The 25,775-nt window shown below is 40.5% G+C and overlaps 1 protein-coding gene across 1 annotated transcript in view; it reads left to right on the plus strand.

Annotated features, from left to right (window-relative positions):
• The window catches only part of TMEM132C (transmembrane protein 132C), a 222,058-nt gene that overhangs the window by 60,245 nt on the left and 136,038 nt on the right, over positions 1 to 25,775 (plus strand). Inside the window, exon 2 of the mRNA XM_074844448.1 lies at positions 3,721 to 4,609. Coding sequence (XP_074700549.1) covers positions 3,721 to 4,609 — 889 coding nt within the window. The remainder of the gene's footprint in view (positions 1 to 3,720; positions 4,610 to 25,775) is intronic.

Consider the following 25,775-nt stretch of genomic DNA (forward strand, 5'->3'; position numbering starts at 1 on the left):
ATGCGTTTCAGTGGTTGAGCAGAAAAAGTTTAAAATGGAGAAATCTGTTCCAGAGCACCTGAAAGCACTGATAGGCATGGCTTCCCCCCCCCTCGCCCCCCGCAATGGACAGTCTATTTATTTTTCAGGTAGACAAAGTAATCTTATGCTTAATGATTATTTAAAACAATAACTTGTGATATGAAACTCAGAAAAACCTTGGCATCTTGTTTAAATAGATTCTCTGATAAATTAAAGAACTTTGTAGCTGAGCTGATCAAGCATACAAAAATGTTCTCTGGAAACATTGGTAATTGATTATACCAGGACATGAAGGTTATTGGGTAGAGATGAAGAGTATAGAACAAATTCCTTAAATGATGGCCTGTAGTTGCTGATGCACATGGTTGGGATTCTGAAATAAAATGGACAATTTTAACTACCAGTTTTATCACTAAAAGGCTTAAAGTGTTCAAATAAATTGTCTAAAGTACAGCCATCACCATAGAAGTGTAGCACTCTTAAGTATGGTACAAAAATGTGTGGAAATCTTTAGACTACAATAAAAAAGCAAAGCTATTTCTTTTTGCTGTCAGTCTGACCACATAGGTTTTCCTGTTTGCCTTCAGCTTATTAAAGCGGAAGTTGCATGGCTGTTTTTCTTAATATTGGGCCAAGTCCTACATACCTCATCCATGTGATTGATCCGGGATAAATGGAGTGCCTGCAAAAATGAGACCACTGTCTGTCTGAGGATAGCATGCTACAGCAAAAGTCCTGGGAATCGCAGAAAAACAGCTGTTAAGTTTCAAGCATAGATCCTGATCAACAGCCCTTTGAAATCACAGGACTTCACTTGTCTCTGTAGTCTGCTGAGTTTATTTCTGGGTTTTGCAGATCTGTATTCCCTCAGTAGCAATGGTGCCAGATCTAGAGTATCTCTAATCATGGAAAAACTTCAGCAAAATGTACCTGTGTCCTTAAGTCAATTAATGCTTACGTCCATGGAAGTGCTTTATGTGCTTTCTTTAACTATAGCTTGCTGCCTTCTAATATTACAACGCTCTTGGCCTGAGACAAGAGGACATCTAACAAAGAAATTCTAATGATTTGTCAAGCCAAATTCAGTAGCCAAACTGACCAGTAAGAAGCTGACTTCTTGTGTCGCGAACCAGGTGTTTTTAAACGAATGGTGGTATCTGTCATGTAAGTGTCAATGACTGCTCTTTGGGAAGGTCTGTAGGAAGCTGACCAAATCTCAGCAGGTTTATCCAGGGTAGGTGAAGGGATTTAGAGAGGAAAGAGACCAAACTGCTACTGTTTCAGTAGAACAAGTTCTTGTTCTGCTCCTGGACCAGAAGTAGTACGTAGGCTTTGCTGTTGCCTTGAAAGGTCCATGGTCCAAAGTGGATCTTCTTTGAATTCCTTATTTAAGTGTTGTAGCACTTTGGGATGTAACCAACCCTAACAGATTAATATTTTGATTTGGCTATGAGGAAATCAGTCATCTCAGGAGGAGGCATTTGTAGATTCCTTTCCAGCAGAGTTAGAATGTATGCCAAGGATTGGTGATTTACAGGATTGTAACAGTGTGCTAAACTGATGTTATATTTTAAATGTGAATCTACTTGACAGAGAGGGTGCTGTGCTGGTAATTCACTACGTGCTGGTGTTTTCATTGACAGGCCTCTTATCTTTTTCTTTTTCTCTTTCTGCCTTCTAACTTTTTGTCATTTTTGTCCAGTCATGGCAGTTTGCTCATTTATGAGAACTAATTCTACCATCCACTGGTGGTGTATGAATTAAACATGAGTGAACACATATTAATTCCTTATTTCAAATTTATGGCTGCTGTCCTTCGAGAGCTCTGATTTCCCCCTCCTCTGTGTTTGTTTTTTCTTTTTTTCCTTAATTGCCTAACACCTGCCTTCCAAAGCTATTCGCTTGCCCAGCACCAAGTAGTGCCAGCACACTAGCTACATGCACACTCAACAGGATTGTAGTGAAGTTCTGTCAGCAGTAGTCATTTGGTGTGATGACAGATATTGATTATTTATTACTTGAAAACATTTAATTAAATTTGACTGCATAATTAGCCTGCTAGCAGCCAGACATGCTAGAAGGACAGTGAATCTATTATTTGCAAAAATCTTCAAGCTGCAGAGCTTTGTAAAGAAAGCTGATAAGAGTCTGTCTCTGTAGGGCTTTTTAGAGATCTTTACGTGTTGCTGAGTTTCAGATGAATCCTGTGCATTGTGCACTGCCCTTACAGTTGCCTTCCTTCTTTAAAGAGCTGAACTTACCCAGAACCTTAAATCCTGACTCCGGTGGGATTCCCGAAGGACCCTGAAACTGGCATATGTCTGAGGGCAAGGTCTATTTTTAAATACTGAGGACAGTCTAGCACTAGATGCATCACCATTCCTTTACCTTCTATACCTATAGTTAATCTCTTCAGTATGAATTAGGAAGATGGGGGGTTGTGGGTAGTATTATGTAATCCACATGTATTTTGACTGTTCTCCATTGTTATCTACGCTAATTTAGGTAATAAATTTTATTTTTTGACAATATGTATTGTTAATCTTTATAACAGGAAAACAACTTTTAGGTCAAAAGGGATCTGATGTTCAGCTGAAATTTAAAATTGGGCAGTATGTACTAATTTCTCCCTGTGTGTATCTTGCATATTAGTACTTGCTGAAATATTTCTAGCCACTGATGTGCATCTGCATTTAAATAACTTAGAAAGCTGAGGTACTGTAATATTAAATTATAGAGGCATAGACCATAGTGCTAGAAACAGTAATACGAGAGCAAGATTTCTTGATGGGGGAAGAGTGTGAAATGGTGTGTGTGTCAGTTCTTAGAAAAGCAGTTTCTGTCTTTGGCTGTAGAACAGAAACTATCTTTGATCTCCTGGCCAGTGTTCCTGCAGGGATAGTGATTAGCAGTCCTTCGGGGGCTGTGGTTCACTGGACCGTACTGACGTACCGAATGCCTTATGCATGCTGTAACTGAGCAGAAAGATTGGAAAGACAGGAGGGAAGTTTCTAAGTGGGTGGAAATTTTAGAAGGGGATGGTATGACCAGAAAAAGAGTGGGAAAGGTGCGCACGTGGGTGGTTTAAAAGACACCCTGTTTACTTATAGAGTTGCTTTTGGAAGGTTTTGACTTTGATTTGTGGCCAGGCCGTAAGAGAAATGGTGTGTGCAAACTTACGCAAGTTTACTTGAAGTTTTGTTAGGGAGATGAGACATTGCATAGGAGTGACAAGTAACCTACTTATTTCTCATCCAAGTGATAGCCAAATTATTCAATGAGTATTTTATGGATTTGCTGTGTATTAGCAAAGCACTGCTGCAGTTCAGTTCAGCCATATAAAATGCCTACTGGGACAAGCACTGCTTCTGCTTTGTGAACCTTCCTCTTCCTGCTCCCTCTGGGAGTATAAATAATTGATTGTGCCACAGTCAACCCTTTGTACATCACCTGTGTGACAAAACATTTATCATAGATAAATGCAAGGTAGCACTAAAGCCTGCATTTTTTTTTTCTTCTGTGAACGTAATGTAAAACAGAATTAGCGACATCTAAACATGTAGCTACACTGTAAGTATTTTTTGCATGAAATGATGTTTGTCCCTAACTTATCAGGTAGCACCACTAAAGTTGTAGTAAATCTCCCTTTGAACCTATAAACACATTTGGTCTAACTCACATCACCTTTTCTTTTATTAGTGACAGAGTGTCGAGGGGTCTTGGACAATAATCAGAGATTTTCTTCATTACCAACATACCTACCTGTGAGCTATCGGATCTTCAGTGCTGAGACATCTTTCTTTCTCAAAGAAGCTAACCAGGACTTTATGAGAAATTCCAGTTTGCAGTCCAGGGTGGAATCATTCTTCCCATATAAAGCCAAGAGACCACCTATATTAAACGCCAGCTATGGACCTTTTTCTGTTGAACAAGTTGTGCCCCAGGACCTAATGTTAACATCCAACTTTTTTGGATCTGCCAACAAGTTTACTTATAACTGGAAGCTTCAGGCCTACATAATGAGCAACAAAATTTACCTGAGCAAGCCCAAAGTCCAGGTCCTGTTCTACATCGTGGGCAGGGACTGGGATGACTATAGCACCACAGAACGGCTGCCCTGCCTGCGGGTCTTTGCCTTCCGAGAGACGCGGGAAGTCAGGGGCAGCTGCAGGCTGAAGGGGGACCTGGGGTTGTGCGTGGCTGAGCTGGAGCTTCTACCAAGCTGGTTTAACCCCCCCACAGTTGTCACGGGCCGTAAGAAGCCACCGGATCAGTTTGAAGGGAGCCCTGTGGAGCTCTACTATACTATTCAACAAGGAGACGAGAAGGGAGAGTGTACAGCTGAGGATATAAGGAAGGGAAATGCTATCCGGCCAGGAAAAGATGGCATGGATGAAACCATGTCCCACTTACAGAGGATTGGATCTGTCAGCCTCTATCGAGGCCAGGAGACTTCTCAGCTAACGGAGCTACGGCTGGATGGTAATATTGTTGTCTGGTTGCCCTCAAAGCCTGTCAAACAAGGAGAGGTTGTGAATGTTTATGTGACAATTGCCAACAATTCTACGGTGGATCAGTTCATACTCAGGTACAGTAGGTTGGTTTTACATGTTTTTAATATGGTAGCACACAAAGATGTTGGGGACATGGGATGAATCTCAGCCAATTTGAAGTTAATCCACACTGAAGGTTGCTCCTAGTTGCTGAAATACATTATTTTTCCTTCCTGAACACTGGGAATAGGATTGAAAGCATCCATCACTAAGAGGCTTTTAACACGTATGTGGTGCCGTTTATCACGTGCCCACATTATGCAACAACGTACCAAACACAGCAATTCAGTGCTTTAGTGGGGCTGTTTCTGTGCAGTGACAGACAGTAAGGCACCAGAAAAGTTCTCTGCTTTACAGGCTTTTAAAATCAGGTTTTTATTGCATAGGCATGGAGTTTGAACATAGCAAAACTTCAATTACCTGCTTTTCTTTAAGTGCTCTGGCAGTGCTTTGCCTCTCCCACACAGAGTGGTTTTGTTATGAGAGCTCTTCAGGGAGGGGTTTAACTATCTACTTGTAGTTAAGTAGCATTTGTCTTTGCCAACACATATACCCTTTAAAATAAGGCCTAATGTGTTTAATATTGCCATTGGTTGTAAGGGAACGTTAGAAGTGAGTGCCATTATTTTGGACAGGAGTGGCGAGTACAGGACCTGGGAACACAAGAACTGCCTTACTGGGTCAGATCACTTTCCTTTATTTTCTTCTTTAGCAGTTTTCCTACCGATCAGATGAAAATCCTTTGAGGATGACAAAGACTGGGAAACTTTTTAACCACTGAAATATTTGATGTATCTTTTTTTTCTTGTTACCAGGCTTAAAATTCAAGGGAAATTTCCACGGTGATAAGCAACAATTGCTCTTTAAAGCCTCAGGGAATCAGAGTTTCCCAAAAGATTCTGCACATGAAAGTATTTATTTCTAAGGCTTATATGAATTAGATTAATACATAGTTGACAACTACCGAGGAGAATAGCCTTTACAACAGGAAGTGTCGCTTGGCAGATAAAAGGCTTTTATTTTAAAAAAGGGGGATTTTACTCATCCCAGAATTGTTCTGATGTTTGCAGCTTTGGTTAAGTTGGTGAGATAATCTCCCAGACACCTGTTTACTGAGTGAAACCTCCGTTATAGAAGTCTTTCTGACGTTGTTGCTTATCTCTTATTGAAAATCCTTTTTCACAAAGTAGTAGAAACAGAATGCTTTTCCACATAACAAGCATAGCTGTGGTGAAAGAAGAAATCCAAAAGCAATGAACTGGGTGTTTGCTGGGTGGATGGGAGAGGGGATCACCCTTTGAAGGTCTGTGTCACAGGCTTTATTTTACTGAAAAGTGAGTTGACGATAAACAAGCCTGTTGAAATCTGGTGATGTATTTCTTTGCTCAGAAGTGAATCTGACTGCCTAGGCAAGGATATAATTTGCATGCTGAGAGGTACAATAAATAGATAGAGATGATAAGGTGGGACATCAGTAGTTGCCTGTGTGACTTGCTGTTATGGACAAAATGGATTGGCTTTGGTTTTGAGAACAGGTGACTGATTTATTTGAAGTGAATAGTCTGACATTTATTGGTATATTGGTTTTTCTGTGTTATCACAAACGCAGAGCTCAGGCCATGTTCTCTCGCTGAAACACCGTTTTGCTTAAAATTGCTTTGAACCAGACACAAGAACACAAGAGGTTGAAGGGACCAGGATTTTTTTAAAAACAGTTTTGCTTGCTTTCAGTGGGGATGGGCAGGTGGTCAAGAGTAGTATAGGGCTGGCTCATGTTCTGAAAATCGTCAGTGTTCAGTGTGCTTCCTCCTCTCCACTGCCAAAGGCAAGACAATCAATGTTAGATATTCCAAAGCAGACTTGGTTTTGAAAATTTTGTCTTGCAGGCTTGTTAGTCTCTTGTATCAACCAAAAATGCTGATCTGTGCAGTTGTTCAGGCATCAGATGGAAGCTTTGCTTAAGATGTGCAGGAGTGTAATTTCATGTAAAAGAAAAGGAAATGGTTTTAACTTTTTTTCTGACACTCTGATAGGAAGGGACAGCTGATACCTGCTGGTGAAAGTTGTGTGGGACCTGAACTGTGTGGCCTGATCTGTTGGCTGCGAACGTTTCTTTTGTGGTTTTAGTGGTGTAGGGCTGGTGAAAGGCTGGCAAGGCCAAGTTCAGCTTCCTGGTTCTGTGGTGGAAATCTGTTGTCTTCAGTGAAACTTCCTAGGTGTGAAAAAGTATGGAATTTGACCCCGGAATCTATGAAGTTCCTGTATCTTACAGGAAAAAAAGCCAAATGAATACAGCAGCCAGGGAGTAGCCAGTGCATATGCTGGGTATGCTGAGGGGCTCTTTAACCTTCTCTGTGGCCATTTGCCTGGTTAGATAGAGGGCTGTGTGCTCTCATACTCATGGGTTCCCAGCAGAGCAATCCCTACATCCTATGACATGCGTTCACATTTAATCATTCCAAAGAAAAACACACCACACATTATCCCCAGGCATAGTAGGTTTATTTATTTTCTGCTTCTTGTATATTATTCATTGAGGTATTGCAGCATCCAGCGCTGAAGCAAACAGCATGTGATCATTGCTGTAGGGGGGGGAAATAATAGCTACAAATCCTCTCTGGCAAAAGGAAAGTAGACTGGTCTAAATGACCTCATATCCACAAATCATTGCAATTGAAACTGTGTTCTTAAATTGTGTCTTAATTCAGAATCCTATTACTGTATCTATAAATTTATCAGCCCAAGAACACCAGTAAAGTCAAAGAGAATGACTTATATGACAGGGAGTGAAGGGAATTATGCATGGTAGTACATTAACACAGTAGGAGCACTGTCTGAATAAACACAGGTCTTCCTTTCTTGCATCTAGTCAGCACAGGGCTATTGTGAAAGCAGTTCAAGCAATGCTGATAGGTTATAGGGTATAGGTTTTGTTCACAGGCCTTTTTCCTGTCCTGCTGTGTCACCTCTGGTAAGTCTTTACAGGCATTTTCTATATGCAGCGTAGAAAATGCAAACAGTTGGTCAGCATCACTCTCAGGAGTGGGAAGCCTGTTTCAGTCCTGTTCCTACAAAACTTTGACTTCCTCTGATGGAATAAGTTTCAGATTTGCCATATATTATCAACAGTATTATGAATGGGAAAATCTTGATAAAAGAGCTGAAGAAATAGAGGAGGGGAAATAAAATATTGCACTGCATTCCTACCATTGGGAAGGATTTCTGGATCCCCAAAAGAGAGATGAATTACACTTATAGCCGGCTGCTCGGTAAGGAAAATTAATGTTACCTCTAGCAGTTGAGTAAACTATGAACAGAAGAAAAGTAATATCAGTATAGGACCAAAAAGCAAAAAATGAGCAATATTTAAAATAAAGATCATTTAGGTCTTCTGTGCACTTCCCAGAGCTATTATAAATTAACACCACTGGCTTCAGCAGAGCTACTGTGATTGATTGTCGCTTCACCAGTAGCTGTGTACACATGCTTTTCTAATCTGAGTTATCATTTTGGGTGTATTGTCTGCAAGGATTAGAAAGCAAAATCCTTAGGGCAAGACCCTGTTCCTGAATGTGTTTATGAAGTGCCCTCACACCAGCCAGCTACAAATAAGGGGAAAAATCATAACCATGCCGAAAATAAGCTATTCTTGTGAGGTTAACTTTCAGAAGGTAACACGTAGCTGCATGTGTGTGCTGAGATATTTGAAGTAGGAAGCTGGGCACTTGATTTCTATTTGTAGTACTGGGGAGTTGGTGAGCTGAATGCATTAGACAGCTTTGAAAAGGTTGGCCTGTGTGCATTGCTGTGTTTGTTCTGTGGCTCTAAATACTTTTCCAGCTACTACACCATTAAAGGATCTTTCCATCTGTTTTTTGTGGTGTGACATGCCACATTTGATCTGGCGGAGCACTGTACAGCACAGGGCCAAAGCAAAAGGTGTGGGAGTGCTAAGTGTTTTATGTTACTCTGCTGGGCAGCAGCTAATCTCTAACTCACTGTAGAAGGCGCTGAACCACGAGATAACCCGATTTACAGGAGGTATTGAGCAGGATAAGTAAAGGGAAAGAGGATAAAGTTGTTATCTGTTCTGATTAGAGAAAAGAGGTGAAAAACAGTGGTACTTTTTTCCCCCCTCAGGCTTCTTATTACTGATTTTTGTAGTGCAGCTCATTGCATCTGAAGGGGATGTAGGTTGTAAACAGTGTTACTGAATTACCTTTGTCCGGCAAACAAATCAACTCCAAGACAATGGATAATTAGTAATGATAATAAATCTACAGATTGGAAGAAGGATGAAGGATAAATGCAGTGAGGAAAGCTACTAAACCCGTAGGCTGAGGCAGCTTTATATGTTAGTTCCTAATGAGTATTGACAGCAGTGCTGTTGGGTAGTATTGAGAACAGCTAAAACCTAGAGGAAGATGCACATGTAGAGTAGCACAACAGAACAGCCGTAGCTAGAAAAAGTAGTTATGATCATGATATGGTGTACTGCTTGCTTGTAACTCTGAGTATTTCAAAGACTAGATTGTGATCTGACCATAAATAGCCATTTTGAAGGAACTGATCATGGAAAAAGGGGGATCTTAGCACTAAATCTGCCTGTTTTACATGGAAGACCTATTTGACCCTTCCTATGGAGTTAACCACTCAGAGGAGCCATCTGTGCTTGGCGCTGCCCTCAGCTCTTCTACCTGCTGTATATAAAAGAAACAAAAATAATAACATTTTCAAGCAATTGGTGTTTAATTTCAGATACTGACATTTTAATCTTACCTTGTGATGAAATCACCCTTAGTACCCTGAAATTTACCTGCGCTTAATTGTTGGTTTATCAGGTTTTAATGCTGCAGTGTGGTGGTGGCATCACTGCAAACACAAGTGATGTTGTAATGACTAACTGAAGCTGAAGTTAACCAGAATATATGAGACCAAAACCAGAGCTGAGTTCACTTTTCGTTTTGTGTTAACCCATAATTTGGGACATATTATCCCAAGTACCTATTTTCCACAGTAAATGGAATGATGATTTCCAGCTGTGAAATGAAGAGTGTGCTTTTTTTATATACTGCTTCATATTTTAAAACTAATGCAGCTCAGAGTGGAGAGACAGAATGATTTGGTGGGATGCTCTTCTGGGTGTACATGTGTGTCTCCAGGTGTGAATTCCAACAAAACATTTTTCGTTTCCTATGCAGCTTTGCACTACTTAAATATTTAAAAGTTATTTCACCACACAAAAGCGTTTCAATTGACATCTGAAGGGAGAGGAGTTTGAAGCCCTCAGACTTGCTTCTGTTGTCTCATCATTTCATGTTCCATTTTCAATTGAAAAGAAGGTCTTGTCCTCAAAAGCTCAGACCCCCAGTTTTACATATTGCACAAATGTAAAAAATAACACAGGTACAGTCTCTGAAAGCTAGATTTCCTTTTATAGTGCCTTAAACCTTCTCTTTAGACATATATCTTGTATTCTGAGGCACACATAAAACTGTAAGTGGCTAATTCTTACACTGTATAAAGAAAAGTATGCATCTCGGGCACTCTAGGTAGCAAATTGTTGTTTGTTCTCACCTGAGATACAATTTCTGCATTTGTGTTTCCATCTTGAATAAATGAAATGCAAACTTGCTGACTAGAGTCTTCCAGGCTATTCTGTTCACAGTTTTCTTTGTATCTCTTTTTCAGTAAAGTCAATTATCGAATCAAAACTGGAAAGTAAAAGCAATTCACTTGCTTATGAACCTTTAATCAGGCTTCAGAGAAACTGGAGAAACTCTTCTTCAGTCTTCCAGCCCACCACAGGGGTTTCCCAGTTATTTTATGGTATTGGTAGGACCCATAAAGTCAGGTGCTAGGCCAGAGGTGGTTTGCAAATGTCTTCAGAGCTGTGAATTATGGCTTGAAGGGGTATTATATATTTCATTGATGAAGCGTTTATATATTTCATTGTCTAGTGCTTAGCCTTGTGAAACTTTAATTCTTATTGATCTTTTAGTTTTCTCTTCTATAGAATGATTAGTAACAATTCAGCTACAAATCTACAGTGGAGCAGGTTAATGAAAGAAAAGTAGTGGTGTCTAGTCCTTATAGTGCTCTAATTAGGAAGTCAAGAGACCTGGATTCTCTTTCTACTTCTGTTCAGGACTTTGTTAGTTTAGGCATATAGTTTTATCCCTGCTTTCATATTCACCTTCTCAGATTGCTTATTTGCACTATACTATTCAGGGAAGAGACTGGGTTGTGCTTTATGTGCATCATTCAGTATAGTGAGCCTCTGATCCCCATAGGGCATCTGTGTATTACATAATACAAGTGACAGTAAATCATACAGAAGTTGTTACACCGTGGGGATTAAGGTTTTTGCAAGTAACAAAGTGCAATAGCACTTTACAAGTGCTTTGTTAACATTTCTCCAAAGTAAGCAATAGGGACAGTCTGTTGAAGTACTCCTAATTGTCGTTTACTAGAAAGTATGACAGACTAACTAACTAGGGTAAATATTTCCCAATATAACTTTAAGAAGCATTTGTGACGTAAAAAATACTTTTTCAAAGAAGAGCATTTGTTAATGCTATTTTGAGAGAATGGTATCACACTTCAGTCAGTTTAATTTCATTAGCCATTAGCTGGCACTTTTCATGGACATCAGTGTCACAACCAGAGGCAGCTGAGTCATCCAAACACATGATTCATTCTAAAAAATGCTAAACTGGTGTGGATGTCCTTTGAACAGAGATTTAAAAAAGGTGCTTCTCACCAGAACAAGTGAAGAGCTTGCTTGAGTCTACGGTAGCAGTGAGTCACATTTGGTAAAGTTTTAAAAGGAACTGATTATTAACTTGGAGTTGAAGCTACCTAGAAAAGAGAAAACATGCATTCTTCCCCTGACCCTCTTTAAAAACCTTTAAAAAAATGTGGTGCTTGAGAAACCTTCACAATTCTATTGACGTCTCCACTGCAATGTACTCCTTAGTACTGAGAATAAACTCTGGAGTTGTTGTTAGAAGGCTGAGTCTGTGTCCCTGACTTTGGAAGGCATTTGCTGATTGACCACGACTGAGTGGCTGGAGCACAGCTCTGCAACCGGCGAACTGGGAAGAGACCTTACACCCCGGTATGATCAGGAGCTGAGCAGTAAAGTTCGGTGGTGCTGAAGTCCATAGAGTACTCGGCACTGAAAATCAAAGGTTATAGCCTCCCTTTTGAAAACGTTATCCTTAACACCCTGATCAGCTGCCTGTAAAGTGCAATTCCTATCACGCAGAAGTCTTACAAGGGTTAACTACATCGCTGGTGGAATACTTGTAGGAATGTTCTTTGTATCGTGGAAGCAGGCATTTCCAAAGTGGGTGTTCAGCTGAAGTCTGTGGGTTCTTTGAGCCAAATCCAGGGCTATCTCTGTGTGATTGTCAGCCTTCCTGGTTATGTGACAGGTAACACCTACACTTTTCTAGGTACAGATTAAGACATGAAATCCAGTCAGCTCAGTGTAGACAAACCTGAACTATATATATAGTTTATATAATAACTTTATATAATGCAACTATAAAACACATTTGGATTTTTGCGCTTCAGGCTTGTATGTTTGAAAACTTTCTCTAGTATGTTGATTGGAAAAGTAGAAGGAATTGATGGAGGCTGTTGTAGTGGTTGACCATAAATGGAAGATAACAAAATTACTGCATCAGCAGTCAGCCAGAGAATTGGTAGCTATCAGTGCTGCTTCAAGTGCTGGAGCTGAAGGTTTTGGTTAACTTTTGGCAAATGCCACATGCATATCTGAGTTTCAGAAACTTTGTATTGAGGTATCTTGTTAAAATCCACTCTTGTAAGTAGTGTCCCTTCCCATCCCCTTTAGTCTCAGCAAACTAGTGAAGTCTTTCCTGGCTTCTTTTCCAAATACGCTGCAGCACGTGTTGCTAAATGCACGATGGTGCCTCTGGCTCTTGTCCTTCTGTTTTGAGACCCTGCTTTGAGGTGCAGTGTGTCTCCTCCTAGCTTCTGCTCTGCCTGACCTTTGCAAAAGCCTAGCCATGTGCAAGGCTGCTTAAAGATGAGATAAGGCACCTCTACTTAATTTCTGTTTAGACTATTAGCCACTTGTGTGACTCAAGTTACAATGTTAATTAAATCCTTGGTTACTTGCCTAATTAGAAACAATGGTGGCTCGTTAGAAGATCATACCATATAAACCCCAGTTCCCCCAAACCAGCAGTAAGGAGGGAAATTTCATACTACTGGGAGTGGATTTTAGTTGAACCAAGATAATGTTTTCTGGCTGTCTGAAAAAGGCTGTGATCTGATGCATTAGGGAATCTCCTGGGAATCCTCAGTGTGATTATCTGACAAGCTGTTGGGTTCCAAGGCCACTGTAAGCAAGAACGTGTGTGAGCCTGTAGGTCTGAATGGAAATGAGTATCCCTGAGAAAAATTGTATGACAAGGCTTTAAAACCTAGTGCATCTGTTAAAGCTGTAAAAGCAGTAGTGACTTGCTGGAATGGTACTGGGAGGGACATCAGCAAGTCATAGCTCATGACTTGCAGGGGGAGGATTTGGGATAGGGTGGAAGTATGGGGAGTAATCCAGGAGTAGGTACCTGGCCTAGTAGAAGTGTAAAATCTGCTGGGTTTTATTGGTATTGTTTTATTTGGTGCTTGTGGGGCTCATTATTTAATACAGAAACTGTCTGATTGAAGTTTCTGTTTTGGCAGACTACTGCTCCTCACTCATGACAGCACATACTCAAAGAGCTTAAACTGTCTATATGTTCTTATGGCACTTTACAGTTAAAACTTCCACAGAAGGCCTGGGGATGGTGGGAAGTGCTGCTCTGCACTTAAGAGTTAATTTCTACAGAATGCTGAGCCTTCCTATAAGGTATAGAACATTTGACTCTAATTTTTGCCGGTTTCCTTTGGGACCCCATTGAGTTGCTCTCTATTTCCTTGAAATCCCACCCTGCCCTGGATGTCCTGCCTCTTCAGAGAGGTGTGTGCTGTTGCATGTAGTATTCTCCTGAAAAGAAAGTTGCATTTCTATAGACTTTCATTGCACAGAAAAGCTGATTAATTCATAGCTTAGATGAGACTGGGTTAAAAAGAAATTCAGCATCTTTTTTTGTTTGTTTGTCTGGTTCCTGGTGTGTTACAAAATGTCTCTATTAGCAAAGCTGCCAGGGGGTTAATTTGCACTAACAGCCTAATCATCTCCAACAACATCATTTTGGGTTTTCATATTGCTGCTTAGATCAGCAAGACTAGAGAAAAGACTTGAGAAATAGCTCATATCTTAGGAAAAAAGAAAAAAAAGAAAAATCAGGGGGAAGCATTTCAGACATAGCCCTCTGCATTCTCAGCTGTCAGGCTGCTTAAAAAGATTTGCTTTTTCTTACAAGCTCTGGCTCTAAGATGTAAGCCTTGATTTCCTAAGTGCTATGAGACTGAGCTCTTTGTACAAGAGAGACAGGCTCATTAAAAGGGAGTATGTGGTACTTACACACCGAAGTCTGGAGTTTGATTCCTCAACCTCCCCGATTAGTCGTTAAACAGAATGCATAAGTAGTTGTGGATCATGATTCACAACTTGGTTTTGCAGATAAAAGAGTGCCTGACATACTAGACCATAAAGCCATACTTGGTCTTTCACTTGCCCCATGAGTGCTGCGGAAGGCAGTTCAGCCCTACAGGTGATCATTAAGGCACAAATGTTGTTGCTGACCAACCAAGGGGGGTTCCTTGTTTGGCATATTGGATATTTGTGGATCCTATTTTGAGGAAACTAAATTTTTCCTATGGATTGCATGGCAGCTTACTCAGGATTCTGAGCTTTGCTATAGCTTTTGACAACTTAGGTGCTTGTGATGCCAGTTGCTGGAGTCGCTGAGTCACTTGGTGTGCCTGGTCTCAGCAGGTTGTAGAAATACCACCAGTAGCAACAAAAATATGTTTCTGCTTGAGGTTATGACTGGGTTAGAGAAAGCCCTGATTGTATAGAGAGTTCTTCCTATGGAAAGGAAACACCAACCCACAGTAGGAGCCTGTCACTTAGGAAAATACTGAAACTTAGTCCTGTTGAAAGTAATGAGAATATTCACAGGCTTTAGGCTGCTTTTTATCCCACTGGATTTAAGACATTAGTGAGAGGCCATGTTAGCACCATCTTCTGCTTTTCTCTTCCATAGCAGCCTGATTGCAATTTTCCAGTAGAAGGGAATGACCAAACCTTTTCTTACTGTATGTACTTAGTTGCTGTTGGTTGTATGATGATTATGCTAGTGGACAATGCACACTTACATGTATTGTAATATTGTTTTATGAGACAGCAGATGATAAAAGGATGGTGTTAAAGTTTTAATTCATTTGTCTACACAGTACACTATGAAGAGACCAGAGATGTTCTGAACAGAGAGGCTCAGGGCAAATACAAGAACAGAGAGCAGGTGGTGTTACACAAGTCAGCTGTAGTGTCAGGAGGGTCGCACAACCTTGCAGGTAACATCGCGGCAGCATTCAAGTAGGTGACTTGGATCCTTGACACTGGAATCTGATTTACTGGTGGGTACTGCTATGCTCGTGATGACATGTGAAAGTGGTGATTCCAGTCCTAATGAGCTCAACTTCACAACAGAGACTCTGAAGTGAAGTAACAGCAACCTTGTGCTTAAGGTCCATTAGGGTCTGAGCTAGGTGACATCGAGCTTCAAAGCAATTCCCCAGTGACTTTCATGGTGAAGTGTTAGTATCTTAAATCAAGCTGTTCAAAGCTGTAGAAAGGACGTTGCAAGTGGCAATCTAGCCTGGACAGAAATGTGTGAAGATGATGTGTAATCTCCATTTTCTAAGACTCTAAGGTACTGCCTAAGAATTTTTCTCTTATCTGTCTGAGACAGTGCTATTGTAATTAACACTGGGCAGAAATATTGACATAGTTGAGTGAAGATTTTATCTTCTGTCTGTAGACAGTGACAGCTGGTTAATTTTGATATTTTCTGAAAGATCTCTAAAGAAATCCTGAGTAGTTGTTCAGAAATTAATATGCTTCATCTCTCTTCGTGTTACTAAAGTATGGCTGTGCTGTCATCTATAGTTTGCATTTTTTAATTTTCATAGCATCTCAGGTGATGGGTGCTTTGTCCATTGCTATGGTAACAGCTGTTTTTATTTCTTAATCAAAGTAAACATTGACATAAAACCCACTGTAACGTGTTCTATTTATTCATCGCGTATACCTAATGGATGCCATAGCTGTGCAAATATGTCATGATTGTAGTGGATGGAGAGCAATAAACTGAAAGTCTAGTGCCCTGGTATATAACTGGTTTCACCTTTCAACACACGCGTAATTTTTATGTCAGCTACTTCAACTCTGTTTTTACTCCTACCCATGTTTAATTAGATTTCAAATACTTCAGGGTGGAAACAGTCCCTGACTGTGTTGGTGAGTGCTTAAGGGAAATGGGATCTAATAGCAGATGAGGCATGCTAACTTTGTTTTTGCTCTTAAACAGCTCCATTTTGAAGTTGAATTGATCCCATGAACTTTTGGCAGTTGTTCAAAATCCTTCCTATCCTTTTTCTGAACGCTAATGATGGGAGTAGCAGTTCTTTTCCTGTGTTAGTAGTTCTATTTTGTTGCCTTAAAAATACCAAATGTCTCACGAGAAGCTATATGAAACTGTGGTAGCCTCAGTCACCTCCACAAGGCTCTGCTACCCAGTTCCCTTCAGATTGCAGTTCCTCAAAACCTGCATGGAGCGATGCAAATGCAGACTGAAGTGTTAACTGTTCCTCCTTCACAGGAGGGGTGGTGATTTGTTTTGAGTCCTAGCACCCAGCAGCCCCAGTGCCACCCCCACCGGGGAGAGCTGTTAGGTTTGGCTCTTCTTGAAAGGAAAAATGCTGCTGGAAAAAGTGTTTCTGTGAGGGTTTTCTAGGGTTCTCCCCGCTCCCTATCACAATTATCTGATAAATGTAGCAATTATCTTTTTGGTTTAGAGTAAAAAATAAAAAGCAAATTAATTTTTATCTACAAGAAGAGGCTTGCATGCTCTCTATTATATTCTATATGCTTTTAGAGTGATTCAGATGGAACCTTATTAAACATCTTTATAGCCCTCTTAGATTCATCTCTATTAACTATTATAGGGATTTCCCATGAGGGAACGACTCTGTTCCATCTTGTACTAAAATCAAGCACAACTTAGTCTGATAGACCATTCTGTTGGGAGTGATAATATGAAAAATGCTGTGCATAGATAGAAGTGTTAGCATGATTGAAGCTGTAAGCCCCAGTTCTGCAAAAAGACTATTCCTGCACTTAGCTGTATGTGCTGTGGCCAAAGTTAAATGTGTGCAGTGGCTTTTAAAATCAAGATCATGCTTTATGAAATGCTGTGTAGTCCTGCAGATGGGAATGTGCGATGTACTGCAGTGAATGTTGTTGAAAGGCTCTAATTGCTTATCCGTTTGATAGGAATTAGATGATACTTTCCTACTTCTGCAGAGTTATTTTAATGTAAAAGAAACATGTAGTTAGCTATGTTTTAAATATTACTGATTATTCTGGTTCGGGGACAGTACTCCTTTCTTCCATGTTAGTAAAGCTAATACCAGAGGTGTCATTTTTGGAGATGCCTTGCCTAACACTGTACAGTAAGCTTATTAGGTAAGAGGGCTCAAAAGAAAGAGCCACAACAACGCTCTTGTTCTCATAGTGCTAAATGAGAGTGAGTCATGGCTAGATCTCGGCTGGATGTAAGAGCGATTCCTGGGAATGGGAAATGGTCAAGAACTTCTTGTTCTAGGAAGCTCTGATTGTTCAGAAAGGCAATGATTGTCCTGTTGTGTTGCATAATTATATCCGCCTCCACATATCCCACTGCTGTTCATTTCTATTATGTCTTTTTATTTAAGTCCTAGCTATTCAAGGAGGAGATTTAACAGATTCATGGCAAGAGCAAGTGAACATCCGTGCATCCTTGTCTGCTCAAAAAAGTCTCAAGGGATAAGGAATGTTACTTTGATAATCATTTAAATGGTGCTTAAGGGGCCCCCTGGGCTAGTTACATTGGCTCTATGATTTGCCTTTTCGCCAAATGCTCAGCTGATTCAGAGTCAGAAACATGGAAGAAGGGGGGGGGGGGGGGGGAATGCAAGAGGATTGTAGTAATTGAGTCTTTACAAACATAAGAAAATTAGTCAGTCATATTAAAAATCCCAGTTGCCGCTCTGAAATATATCTGTACTCAAGTCTTTGTTCAATGGATAACTACTTTTATCTTTTATTTCTCTTTTCCGTAAATATAAAAATGAAAGAAAAATAAGAAACACAAATTGAGTTTAACTCAGTCTGAGCATATTCCTGTGATCTGAAATTTTTTTAAAAAAGCAAATCATTATCTGTTCCATTTTTAGAGCATCATTATTCAGAGCAGAAAAGAGCCTTCTGTGAGAATTCATTCCAGATAGGTATTTTGGAGAAAATTGGAATCTGGATTGATTTTGGTAGGGAATTTTTAAATGTGGCCATTTATGCTTCTTGCATCTTTCTAGTATGTTATCTAAGGCTTCAAGCACCCTTAGAGAAGTGTTTCTTGTAAGAGTCCAAATGTTCCTGACCTGGTAGGTAAAGCTAATTGTGATTAATAGTCAGAATTTTTTTTTTTCTTTTTTCCAGATCTAAACATCGTAATTGTTACCTGTCATTAAAAGTGACTTGTCAGTGTTTGAGTTCAGAAATTCTTATATCATCAAAGCCGATTAATGTGGACGGTTGTAGCAATTTTGGCGTGGGTGCTGTGGGTACAGATTGCTCATCTGAGTAGAGAGCCTTGCATAATCATACTTATCAGATGGGAAGTAACTCTGGAGTGCTGTGGCTTCATGCCGTTTTCAAATGCTTTAGAATGATGCGATCCAGAAGAAAGATGCCCATATAATATAGGGTAGAGATGCCCAGCTCGAGTGGGTAAGTGATGAAAAACTTGGGCTGAATCGAGCTCCAGGCACACCTCTTCGTTGCCATAAAACTTCTTGTTCTTAGTCTAGAGTTACCATGTTATTCTTTCCACTACAGTATCCTGTTTCCTCCTTGTCACAGTCAGTCCACAATACTCCGTTAGTTACTGGTTTGGCAAGAGACAGCTCATCCTCTTCCTCCGTCGAGTCTGGGGGTATATGTGTGCAGAAGTCTCTCTGCACTGCTGCCCCAGCAAAGAGCATGTGCCGCTGCCTTCTGATCGCTCTCAAACCTGGCAGACGGCTTCACTGACCGCCTGTTGTGCGTGCTTGAGAGAGACTTACCGCAAGTCCCTGAACAATGTTTGCTGGGACCCCTACCCTGCTGTTAAATACATTTAGAACAGATTTTCTTATAGGCACAAGTATGATGTCATTACAGAAGTGTAACTGTCAGATGTGGATATGTGGAACAGAGATTGGGAAACAGCAGCTGTAAAATGTATGCTTTTTTCCACGCTCTAGAGAGACAGGATGATGCTTTCCAGCTTTTCCTAAGTTGAACCTTAATTCTTGTGTCTAACTTTTAGTATGCTCCTTGTGCAAATCCTGATGGGATCATTTCAGTTAAGCTTTATATTCTGATATGAGTAAATTTATATAAGTGAATAAGCGTTGGTTGCGCTAGAACTTGAGATTTACGTTGCATGAACACCCAACTGCTTGGATGAGTCTTTCTTTTTCTTTCCCTTTAAGCAACCAATTCAGTTTTTTGCTTTATCTGCACCTTCCACTCCCTACATTCTCACTGGAGAGAGAAATATGGAGATTGGAGCTGCAATTTCTCTTGTCTGATTAAACACAATGTGAGACTTGCATTTGATATGATGCTGCTTGGACTGTCTTATACAGGAGTAATAATATCTTTCCAGCATGTGATGAGAGGGGACAGAATGTTATCACAGTTCCAATGTTTGTATATTAAATTTCCATGTGGTCAGGCTTGAAAATAATAATAGTGAGAATGACTCTGACTTCTCTACAATAATTGTCTTCTAGCCAAGTTATCTCTCTTATCCTTTATTGTAATGAAATGAGTGTGTTACATGCTTATTACATAAATACATAGAAAAGTATACTCCCTTGGTGCAAGTGGTACTACATAATGGTTAAAGGAGTAGGTCATGGAGTAAGATGCCATCCCCAGAGCCACTAGATGAGACTGTAGTCTTTTGTCACTCGGTTGATCCTTCCATGTCTCACATCCATCAGCATACTGGGACTATAACACTGAACCCACGCACAACAGATCTGTGATCCTTTTGAGAGGGGTTGTGACTCTCCCATGCAATTATACAAAGACTTAGGAGGAAAAAAAAAAAGTGTGCTAGGTGTAATTTTTCCTCTTCTATCGTTGCATACGGTTTAGCTGCAAATCCAGTCCTTCACCCAGCTAAATACAAGGACTGGTTGAGGTCACCACAGACAGCTGCTGATTACCTCCAAGGAAGCACCATTTATAACGCTGTCTCCTCTGCACCGGGGAGAAGAGTTGGAGGTCTGCAGGCAGCACCTCTCAGACCACTCAGCAGCACTGCCAGAGGCAACACAACAGTTTTAGCCAAAGGGCCTCCAGAAGCTGCTCCTTTGGGTCATCTCTGCCACCATGAGCAGCAGCTGCGAACCAGGAGCTCCTCAACCTTTGTACTTCTATGGTGTAAGTATATGGCACATTACTAATGCCAGTGGACTTTGGATCAGTTAGCAACTACTGCCCAGCATTATTATTTTTGCATACTAAGAGTTTGCTTTGCGTGTCAGGGGACTGCATTTCCCTTTGAGCACAGTCACAGCAAAGTTTGATTGGTACCTTTTTTTAAGTGCATGCTTTAGCATACAAAATCCAATGCATCCTTTTGTAGAGCCAAGTGGGCTGTTGTTTTCTTGTTTGATTTGGCTCTTCTTGCTTAATCTGGAGCTGTGCCAAAAACATGAATATTCATGACACTGTTAAACAAGATTTTTATTGAAAACAAAAAAATGGATCTGAAGTCTTTCATTTGTCATTCTGAACTCAGCTAGTGAAAGCCCTGTGAACAGGCACATTTATCAGTGTGGTTTTTTCTTGGGCTTTTCTGTTTTTGTTTGCTTATTAAATGAAAATTCATTAGAACCAAAGTGTATATGACTGGCCAGTAAGCCTAATGTTAAGAGATTTCTGTTTACAGTATGAATATAATATATATGAAATATATAAACTAAATTGTACTGGTTTATATATTATATTAAATATAGCTTAAGTATAAAATACTTTAGCAAGTGTTGAGCCTCAAGTGAGAATGTACAAGCAGAGGACAGAGCTATCAGAGTTGAAAAAACCCTGATGTTCATTATTTCAAGGGCCAGAATCCTATCTGCCAGGCATCTTGGCTGTCCTGCATGCAGAGGGCATTGTCATTCCCAAGGAACACTTTTTCTTGAGATTAAAGTGGAAATAGATGGGAAAGCAAATTTTCAACAAGCCAGTCTGCATCTTGATGGTACCGGGAGTTTCTGCTGCTCTGAGTGACCCTAGTAGGGTCAGCAGAGGTGGTAGGGAAGAGGGCTAGTCATGGTTTCTTCCTTGGCTGTGGTCTTCTGGATGCTGCTTATGCATTGACCAATCTCGGAGCTGATTGCTGAGTCCCTGTGCAATGGTTGAACGAGTGAGACATTTATTTCCTCTTTGTGTGTATTGATAGATAGATAGATAGATGGAAGAGAGGAAAGTGAGAAGAAACTAGAGGAGCAATATAAGCACAAGGTAGATTTCTCCTGCAGCCTCCGGCCTGTACAAGAAATTAAATAAGCTTAGCTTTTAGATGACACCTGTAACTGATTTTAGATATCCATGCTCATTTATTTTGCAAGGTGAAATTCTCCTGAGAGCTGTCTGTTTTATCCTGCAAAGCAGACTAGCTAGTATCTTTTCCTTCCATGCACATTATCTAGGAGAACAGTGTCAGGAGAAAAATGTCTGGGGGTGTGTTTGTACTGTGTCTGGTATGATGGGACTTGGATTCTGTCTGGGACCTTTTTTGCCCTGTTACACCTTTTTTATTAATACTAACAATCCTGTGTTTTTGTGATATGTTTGTACTTCACAATATTCCGATTCCCCTCATCGGAACATGCTTTCTTCTGAACTTTGCTGAAATACCTGTTATAACAAGGGGTTTCATCCAGAAATATTTTTCACATCTGTTCATTTTAGAAATCATAGAAACATAGAATAGTATGGGTTGGAAGGGACATTTAAAGGTCATCTAGTTCCAACCCCCTGCCATGGGCAGGGACACCTTCCACTAGCCCAGGTTGCTCAAAGCCCCGTCCAACCTGGCCTTGAACACTGCCAGGGAGGGGGCAGCCACAGCTTCTCTGGGCAACCTGTTCCAGTGTCTCACAACCCTCACAGGAAAGAATTTCTTCCTTAGATCTAATCCCAATCTACCTTCTTTCAGTTTAAAACCATTCCCCCTTGTCCTATCCCTACACCCCCTGCTAAAGATTCCCTCTCCATCTTTCCTGTAGCCCCTTTAAGTACTGGGAGGCCGCTCTAAGGTCTCCCCGGAGCCTTCTCTTCTCCAGCTGAACCCCCCCCAACTCTCTCAGCCTGTCCTCACAGGGGAGGTGCTCCAGCCCCCTCATCATTTTTGTGGCCTCCTCTGGACCTGCTCGAGCAGGTCCGTGTCCTTCTGATGTTGGTGCCCCCAGAGCTGGACCCAGCACTGCAGGTGGGGTCTCATGAGAGCGGAGTAGAGGGGGAGAATTCCCTCCCTCGACCTGCTGGCCACACTTCTCTTGATGCAGCCCAGGACACGGTTGGCTTTCTGGGAAACCGTAAAATTCCCAGGTGTGAGCTTTCCATATTGACAAAACTCTAAATGAATAAAGTGTTGCAGATGCAGGAGAAAAATTGTGCTTTTCTTAGATGTAATCATCTTGGTTCTTGGTAAAAATGACTTTCACCACATGCTCTGTGTTAGTCCTGTTGCAGTCAGTGATAAATTCTTACTACAGATATTAGTAGGAATTATTTCAAGCCAATGACCTTGCCCATTTCTGACCCAGGATTTTTTTGGGTGTTGTGATAGTACTGTAAAATTCAGCTACTGATGCATGTAAATGCCATATAAAGGTTACAGTTAATGACACTGAGCTCAATTGATCCAGAATCTGATCCTGTGACAACTTAAATCTGTGTCAGAGCTTCCATTGACTTTAGTCAGGACATGATCAGGTCAATAATTGAATACTTGTACTAAGGACTGGTAGCCTGTAACACCACACTCCAACTCCTGATTATCAGTTTCCTCTTTTGGCAATTAGTCATACTGTTAAAAACAAATAATTAACAAGACATGTTCAGAATGAGAAGTAACTTCTGAAGTGTCAGACTCCCTATGGAGTTGTTCATACAGGAGTGCTAATGAGGGCAGAAGTACAGAGTGAGGCTGAACAGAAGCAAGAGAGATCTGATATAGAAGCAGGTTGGGGGAAACGCCACCGTAACTTTTTTGTTAATTGTACATTGGTGGAGGTTCGCAAATATATTAGCAGAAAATACATGGAATAAGTGATTACGGTTCTGGTGTACATTGGAGTGAGCCTTTATCTCCCTGTGGTGGGTGAGCCTTAGAGCAGTTTAAATTCACTGTTGCTCACAAGTAAAGGGTTAAAGTCCTTTTACTTGCAATTGTAATTTCCTACTTCTTGGTTCGGAGGTCCTGTGTTCAGTCCTGCTGGATGGTCCAGTATGGTGCTTTGCAACCTGTTGCCTGATGTGTTAATTTGGGTGGGGTTCATTTCTAAACCAAGAGGAACATTGTTAACAACCCAAAAGTTATGTGAGCTAGTAAGATGAGGTGAGTTTTTTTTAGATATCTTAAAAAATCCTCATCCTCGCTAAAGGAGGAGGGCTAGAGCTGATTCCACACAGGGAGCTTGGGAACAAGAGGGAAAATTCATCAATTAGTGTATAAGAAGAGAGAACAGAAAAGTGCAAGGAATCATAGATAATTCAGAAGTGAATCCTGTTTCCCTCCACACTGAGTTATATGCTGCTGAGATTTCTTTTTTTTTTTTTTTCCCCAGTTGCTGTGATGGCAGTTCAATAGCTAAAGTTTGCATGCAGAACTATAGAAGGGGCTTGGGACATCCTGCCTGGAGAAGTTGTGTGCAAGGAGTGAAGATGACTTTCTAGCCCTGGCTTCAGAAACCAGGGAGGCCCTCGTGGTAGAATTGTGGGAAAGTATTGCTGTAACAACAAAGTATTTGCTCTTAAAGGGGGAAAAGTATGTAGCACCATCAAAGAAGGACAAGGATTCAAAGGGAAACATATGTCTGAAACATACGGGTCAAGTTTATTTGAAAGGAAAATTTGTTTGCTTTTGATTCTTTATAACATTTCCCATGGAGACTAGAAAATATAGCTGCCACATTTTTGGCAAAGGGGATCTTCTCCTAAACCTGAAACACTTAAATACACATACTTACATAAATATGGTCTCTATTAGTTTCAGCCGTGTGACTTCTAACTCGTGCCTTTTGTAGTTAATTTTTTCTTTTCTCCTATTGGCTGTATTTTAAGCTTAGAATGGAATTGGTAATTAAAAAAAAAAAGTTGTTATTATTGCTTTTTTAGAAAGAGAAAGAAGGACAGGGGCTGATTAAAGAAAATTTTCTTCAGTGGTTATGCTATATGTGCAAAGGTCTGTAAGGAGTAGGGGCACTGATGATAGTCTATACTGTAAAAACTTTCTATAGGGTGTAGTAGGCCTGAAACCTCCTGAGGTTTGTAGTTATTGAAAGTCATTATTAACACTGGTTGGCTATTACAGAAAAAATATTTGGGTAGCAGTAACTCAGGAATCCTCTCTAGCTGTGCTTGCCAAAAAATATCTATTAGCAGGGTTGAAATTTGAAGGTGGGGTAGGATGAAGTCAAATTGGGCCCTATTCACTGAACCATTCTGGTTCCAGTGCCTTCCCTGGGCTGGATTAAAGCTTGTGTTTTGTTTTTTTTTCCAAATACTGATGCTGAACACCCACCACTCTGTTTGATTCAGTTCATTTTGTTTATTTTTAAATAAACATATGACACACTCCTCTCACACAGGGGAAGAGCTCTCACTGATGTCAGTGGGAGCTTCACCACCTTCAGGATGAGAGGGTTGGAATCAATAAAAGAATGCCTGGGAGCTGGCCAGGCTTATGTTATATGCTCTTCCTAAGCGTATGATAGTTGGAAAAGCAAACAATCCACTGAGACCTAATCAAGTTAAGTGCATTTAAAACACTGATTGTGACTGTCATCAAAGGATTACAGTCAACAGAACTGATACAAACCTTTCAAAGCCTTGGTGCAAAAAGATGGGCAAACTCATAGCTAGAATAATAGCCTCTAGCCTGCAGTAGAATGGTTTTGGTCTCCTGGTCTGTATTTTTCTTACCTTGGTGCTTACTGAAATAAATGAAAATATATATTCTTGTATACAAACACTTTTTTTTTTTTAGAAGCACCAAAAATAGACTCTTAATGTAAGTACATAAAACGCTGATACCTGTTCCTCAGACATCACTTTTGGATCCCCTATCAACATGCTGTCTAGCACCTGGGACTAGATTTAGGCAAAGGATAGGGCTTATGGGTCAAAGCATTTGCCTTCGCTTTCATGCAGACACTCTTCTTGCCTTTGTATGTATATTGCAGTATTTTTGATGGCTGAAACAAGAGATAGTAGTGACAATCATAGGGAGAATAGCCAAGGTTGTCTTGGCATTGTTTCCTTTCCCTGGCCTAAATAAAGGGAAGGAGAGAAAGAGGCTCTGGCTATTTGCCAGTTTACTTAGTGATTTGCAGACAGCAGACAGATCTGCCTGTGAAGATGGATGGTTGCAAGCACTTATTAGTGTGTAGTGCCGGTGACAGATCTCAAGACGGTTGACTCTCTGTCTTGCGAGAACATTGGTTACCCACCTTTGGTAATGAAGTAACCGAATCTTGCTGTTCTGACTTTTGACAGTGCCTTGTTGTAGGCGGATATTAAATGACTCCTAATCAAGTTAAACAAGGTGTGCATCCACAGTGGGGCTCTTGGTGCGTTGTATGTCCTGAAATCTAATTTTGTCTCTGTTATTTTGACAGGACTATATCCGTGATTTTGGGGGACTGATAAGGGAGTAAATGTGCACAGATTGT

The sequence above is a fragment of the Strix aluco genome, chromosome 18 (assembly GCF_031877795.1).
Source record: "Strix aluco isolate bStrAlu1 chromosome 18, bStrAlu1.hap1, whole genome shotgun sequence".
Classification (NCBI taxonomy): Eukaryota; Metazoa; Chordata; class Aves; order Strigiformes; family Strigidae; genus Strix; species Strix aluco.